Below are 6,253 nucleotides of genomic sequence, written 5' to 3'. Positions count from 1 at the left end.
AGTTCGACATAAAGAGTTACGTTGATGCAAACTTAACACCTATCCGGATAGCTCTGAGTAGAGATACCGGATACGTATAATGAAGCAATAATTTGGAATAGCTCCAAGTGGAACGTGGTAGCAGCATCTACGATATAAAGTTTTGCGAAATACATAGGGATCTGAATATGGCAAGACCCGTTGACTACAACCTCTCTCACAAGCATAACATGATCAAACCCAGAACTCTTTGGGTGTTTATCACATAGTGATGTGAACTAGATCATTGAGTCTAGTAGACTCTTGGATGTTGGTCACATGGTGATGTGACCCGTGAGTGTTAATCACATGGCGATGTGAACTAGATTATTGACTCTACTACAAGTGGGAGACTGTTGGAAATATGCCCTAGAGGCAATAATAAATTGGTTATTATTATATTTCCTTGTTCATGATAATCGTTTATTATCCATGCTAGAATTGTATTGATAGGAAACTCAGATACATGTGTGGATACATAGACAACACCATGTCCCTAGTAAGCCTCTAGTTGACTAGCTCGTTGATCAATAGATGGTTACGGTTTCCTGACCATGGGCATTGGATGTCGTTGATAACGGGATCACATCATTAGGAGAATGATGTGATGGACAAGACCCAATCCTAAGCCTAGCACAAGATCGTGTAGTTCGTATGCTAAAGCTTTTCTAATGTCAAGTATCATTTCCTTAGACCATGAGATTGTGCAACTCCCGGATACCGTAGGAGTGCTTTGGGTGTGTCAAACGTCACAACGTAACTGGGTGGCTATAAAGGCACACTACAGGTATCTCCGAAAGTGTTTGTTGGGTTGGCACGAATCGAGACTGGGATTTGTCACTCCGTGTAAATGGAGAGGTATCTCTGGGCCCACTCGGTAGGACATCATCATAATGTGCACAATGTGATCAAGGAGTTGATCACGGGATGATGTGTTACGGAACGAGTAAAGAGACTTGCCGGTAACGAGATTGAACAAGGTATCGGGATACCGACGATCGAATCTCGGGCAAGTATTGTACCGCATAGACAAAGGGAATTGTATACGGGATTGATTAAATCCTTGACATCATGGTTCATCCGATGAGATCATCGTGGAGCATGTGGGAGCCAACATGGGTATCCAGATCCCGCTGTTGGTTATTGACCGGAGAATTGTCTCGGCCATGTCTGCATGACTCCCGAACCCGTAGAGTCTACACACTTAAGGTTCGATGACGCTAGGGTTATAGGGAAAGTATGTACGCGGTTACCGAATGTTGTTCGGAGTTCCGGATGAGATCCCGGATGTCACGAGGAGTTCCGGAATGGTCCGGAGGTAAAGATTAATATATAGGAAGTATGGTTTTGGCCACCGGAAGTGTTCCGGGCATCATCGGTAGTGTACCGGGACCACCGGAGTGGTTCGGGGGTCCACCAGGTGGGGCCACCAGCCCCGGAGGCCTACATGGGCCAATAGTGGGAAGGGACCAGCCCCTAGGTGGGCTGGGGTGCCTCCCACCAAGGCCCAAGGCGCCTCCAAGAGGGGAGGGGGGCAAACCCTAGGGCAGATGGGCCCTATGGCCCACCTCAGGTGCGCCTCCCCCTCTCTCCCTTATGGCCGCCACCCTAGATGGGATCTAGGGCTGCCGCCACCCCTAGGGAGGAAACCCTAGGTGGGGCGCAGCCCTCCCTCTTCCCCTATATATAGTGGAGGCAAAGGGGTAGCCCAACACATGAAGTTCCTCCCCTGTTGGCGCAGCCCTACCCCTCTCCCTCCTCGTCTCTCGTAGTGCTTGGCGAAGCCCTGCTAGAGTCCCACGCTCCTCCACCACCACCACGTCGTCATGCTGCTGCTGGATGGAGTCTTCCCCAACCTCTCCTTCTCCCCTTGCTGGATCAAGGCGTAGGAGACGTCACCGGGCTGTACGTGTGTTGAACGCGGAGGTGCCGTCCGTTCGGCACTAGGATCATCGGTGATTTGGATCACGACGAGTACGACTCCATCAACCCCGTTCACTTGAACGCTTCCGCTTAGCGATCTACAAGGGTATGTAGATGCACTCTCCTTCCCCTTGTTGCTAGATTACTCCATAGATTGATCTTGGTGATGCGTAAAAAATTTTAAATTTCTTCTACGATCCCCAACACTAGGGTCGTAGAAGAGGTCGTCGGGGAGGAGGCGGCGGCGGCGCTCGATCTCCTCGTCGCGCGCACGGCCGCTCTTCGGGACCGGCGGGATCGGGACCCGGTCGGCGGAGAGATGCCAGTTATTGGGGAGATGGACGTCACTCCAGGGGAGCGGCTTCCTCGTCTCCCAATAATGGCGACACACCAACGCGCGGATGTAATGCCGGTCGTGCTCGCCGGCGGACGTGGGCGCGATGGAGAAGGCGGGCGGCGCGGGGGGCCCGGCATGGTGGCGATGGCGAGGCGGGCTCCTCTTTCTTCACCGAGCCGCAGCGGCCTCCCGGCGAGGAACCAGCCTCGCGGTCGTGCTTGCCTTTGCGGCCGTAGTTCCAGAGGCCCATGGCTGCGGGCGGCCGACCGGCGAGGTCTTGGCTAGGGTTTGGGAGCAGCCGCTGTCGGGTTTCGAGGAGGCCACGGGATGGCGTGGGGCAATGTGGACGACGACCCGTCCACGCTTCCCACTTAAAGAAGGACGGCGATCGTTCGACGTGCGGATGACAGGTGGGGCTGCCCGCTCGTGCGCATTGATGTGGGCGGGTGGGAGGTAGGTGGCCGCTTGCCACACGACCCCGACGTGGACGAGCGCGCGTCCGTTTGTTGTCCGTCGCGACCCAAACCCGACGGAAGTTTGCGCTCAAAATGGGTCGGCCCGGACACAAAACAGACAAGATGGGTCCGGGCCATTGCACGCTGGGCCGCCTCCTTTGTTCATTTTGCCCCAAACGGACGGGGCCGGACAGGATAGAGTCGCTCGGTGGAGTTGGCCTTAGAAACTTAAACCAGTCGTTGCCATCCAATATCTCTCTTCGTGAACTAAGCGAACATGCGATGTTGTCTCTGGTGAATTTAAATTTGGAGACAACCAAACTGGTAAATATATTATGTTAAAAGATAAATATTGTCTACTTGACATATGCAAGTTTGTTTTTCGAGAAATTTTCAACCATTCATTTTTAATCATGGCAGTACAAAGAACAACAGAGGTAATAAAAATTACAATCATATCCATGGACCACCTAGCACGACTGCAAGCACCGGAGCGATTGAAGGCACGTCGCCGTCATCGCCCCTCTCTCGTCGAAGCCAGGCAAATCTTGTTGTAGGAGACAGTCGGGTAATCACCGTGCTAAAGTCCCATAGAACCAACACACCAGAGTAGTAACCATCGCTGATGTCGAAAGTTGTAGAACAAAAGGATCAAACCTGTAAACACCCGAACGGAGAAGAACAAAACCGGATCCACCCAATACCAGCACCGACCGAACCCCGCAAGATCCGATGGAGACACACCTCCACACACACCCTACGACGATGCTAGACGCACCATCGGGACGAGATAGAATGTGAGACACATTATTCCTACTACTAAAGGACATCGCCGCGGTCACACATATGCAATATGCAAGTTGAACACTACTACTACGCAATGACAACGAGCTGGCATTTACACACTTTTCGTCCATTTTTCAACAAATATGAGTGGATGGTAACTTCTGGTAGTACAGATCACACTCACACAGATCTTTTTAGAGATCTTTGGGGTCAGTTCCTTTCTGGAGGGAGACCTATCGTTTCCGCCGTGAATTGAAGTGAAGCGATTGGTGTGGAGCCCGGGGCATCGATGCCCTTAATTATCTAGGTACGTGGTACGCGCTACAGTCAAAAGCTAGGCAGCGATTCGATTCCCGCGATCCGGCGCGTACCTTCCCGATCGGGTGATGGCAACCGCGACGCGTGGGTCGCTTTCTACCGGCCGCCCATGCTTTTTCACTAGTACTTTGTAGATTGCACTAACGTGTACACGGCCGGTCGATCTTCTCATGATTTCTACCAAAGGTTGGCCGACCACATGGAGCTAAAATACGGTTGCTCCTCCTACTGTCATCGCATGGACACACGCGCAAGATCTCTTTGCATGTTAGCAACACGATCTAGGTAAGGTAGGTTGTTGCTTCGTTTATTCAATTTTTGGTGTGGAAGGTTGCTTCATTTTGTTATTGTTATAATCAGTAAAACTCCATTGCAATGTTACGCAACTTGAGCCGCAATGTTGTCAATCAATGCAACAGCCCCACAAGGAAGCGCGGCAAGAAGAACACGTAGGTGTGGCTGTGCTTGACTTGATCGGTACTCGCACAAACGCTCGTGAGAAATGTGCTTCGAATATCAACGCAAAGATTTTGGTGCCTCCGCGTGACCAATGAGGTTAGCCAGTCAAGCAATTAATACCGTGAGCAAGAGCAAGCAAAGGTCGGTCGGTCGGCCGATCCATCTCGATGAACATTTTCAACGTTGCAGATGGTCTCGATAGCTACGGTAGGACGATTGCCTCCGATGGCACACCCTGGCCGGGCTGCCGTGCCCCCAGATAGATGGACCGGGCCATGCACGGACGGTCAAACAACATGATTACATGAACCACGCACGCAACGGGCTGCGTTACGGCGTCCGTCTAACCACCGCAGCTTGAGTTTCACTTTTGCGCGTTGATAATTTTGTGTGAGCTCCACGCGAATAGTTGTAGGGCGCAAAACGATCTTATACCATAACAATCTAGCTAGCTATAGCTAGGTGGGCAGGTTGCCTCGCTTATTTATTTTGGCATACGTCGGAAGGTTGCTTCATTTGTTAAATCAATGAATCTTGATTAGTAGTACCATGTTCACGCAACACATGTTACATTATCACAGCTGCAGCGTTAATCAACGCCGCAAGCCCCACACGAAGGAGAAAAATGCAGCAACAAAGACGCTTGTTCAAGCAAAAAGCGCTTGGAGGAATATCAACAAAAGCAATTCTGCCTACCTGGCCGCGTGCGTACGTGACTTTTAAGTTTTAACAGGTCAATCAATCAACCGATCGATCAATACCGCGAACCGGACCAAGCAAGCGTCGGTCGGTCCGCGGCCCCATCCACCCATGAACAATTTCAAAGCTGCCGATCCATGGCTCGACAGGCGCCGTGCGATTGTCGCCGGTGGCAGCGGCTCGCCGTACGCAACGGGTTCAGGGCGGTACGGGTTGAGCTCGTGCCTACCTGACGACCACAACTTTAGCTTACCTCTGTCCGAAAATCTGTACAGGCTGCAGTAAAAGCTCCACGTGAAATCGTACTACGGCGCAGTCGAGTTGATGATGCCGTCAAGCTGAGGCTCAACTCTCAGTGCCCCGTCGCCGTCAGCCCCTGCTAGCAGCTGCCTAGAACAGTCGCCGGACTTGACCCGCACCCATCAGGCGTCGTCGGATGCTACGCGCAACGGAGAAATCCCCGACATGGATTTCAAGGCGCGACGGCGACGCGCCACCGGCCACCAGCCATCCGCCGTCTGGCGTCCGGCGGCGTCCACAGCACGAATTTACTGTCCGCGGTCTCTTCTCATTACTGGTACCGCTGCTGCTGCCTTGCAGTCCAGGCGGGCGGGAGGAAGGTGCAGGCGGCAGATGAAAAGTTGAGAGAGGTAACCTGATCCACCCGGAGACCCACCGGCACTGGTCGATCGGGATTCGGGAGTGTGGCACACGCGTCCTGGCCTGCTTGGTTGCTCAGCCCTATAAAACCACCCCATATGCCATCTCCGGTTCTCCACACCACCATTCAGAGGAACCACACCGACACCCCATCCACTTTATCTCAGTTGAGAGGTTTAGAAGCGGTGAAGCACAGGTGCAGCAAGAGCTGCGAGAGGAAGGAGCGAGCAGCAATGGCGAGGCACAGCCTCCTTGCCGTGCTCCTCGTCGGGCTGGTCGCGGCCTCTGGTTTCAGCCAGGCCGCCGCCGCTGGTCGGGGCCTCGCCGAGAAGCTCCCCGAGCCGGAGCCCAAGCCGATGCCGTACCCGGAGCCCAAGCCGGAACCCAAGCCAGAGCCAATGCCTAAGCCTGAACCCATGCCAAAGCCAGAGCCTAAGCCTCTGCCTAAACCTGAACCCATGCCAAAACCAGAGCCTAAGCCTCTGCCCAAACCTGAACCCATGCCAAAGCCAGAGCCCAAACCGGAGCCGAAGCCGGAGCCGATGCCAAAGCCCGAACCAAAGCCTGAGCCCAAGCCTGACCCGATGCCCAAACCTGA

The 6,253-nt window shown here is 53.3% G+C and overlaps 1 protein-coding gene across 1 annotated transcript in view; it reads left to right on the top strand.

Moving 5' to 3' along the window:
• Window positions 1-5,738: 5,738 nt before the first annotated feature.
• LOC123187573 (extensin) overlaps window positions 5,739-6,253 on the top strand; it is a gene marked incomplete in the record, with an annotated part of 1,681 nt that continues 1,166 nt past the window's right edge. Inside the window, 1 exon segment of the mRNA XM_044599474.1 lies at window positions 5,739-6,253. Coding sequence (XP_044455409.1) covers window positions 5,754-6,253 — 500 coding nt within the window.

The sequence above is a fragment of the Triticum aestivum genome, chromosome 2A, assembly GCF_018294505.1.
Source record: "Triticum aestivum cultivar Chinese Spring chromosome 2A, IWGSC CS RefSeq v2.1, whole genome shotgun sequence".
Taxonomy (NCBI): domain Eukaryota; kingdom Viridiplantae; phylum Streptophyta; class Magnoliopsida; order Poales; family Poaceae; genus Triticum; species Triticum aestivum.
Note: the sequence above shows the minus strand (reverse complement) of the source record. Positions and strands in the feature narration are given on the sequence as shown.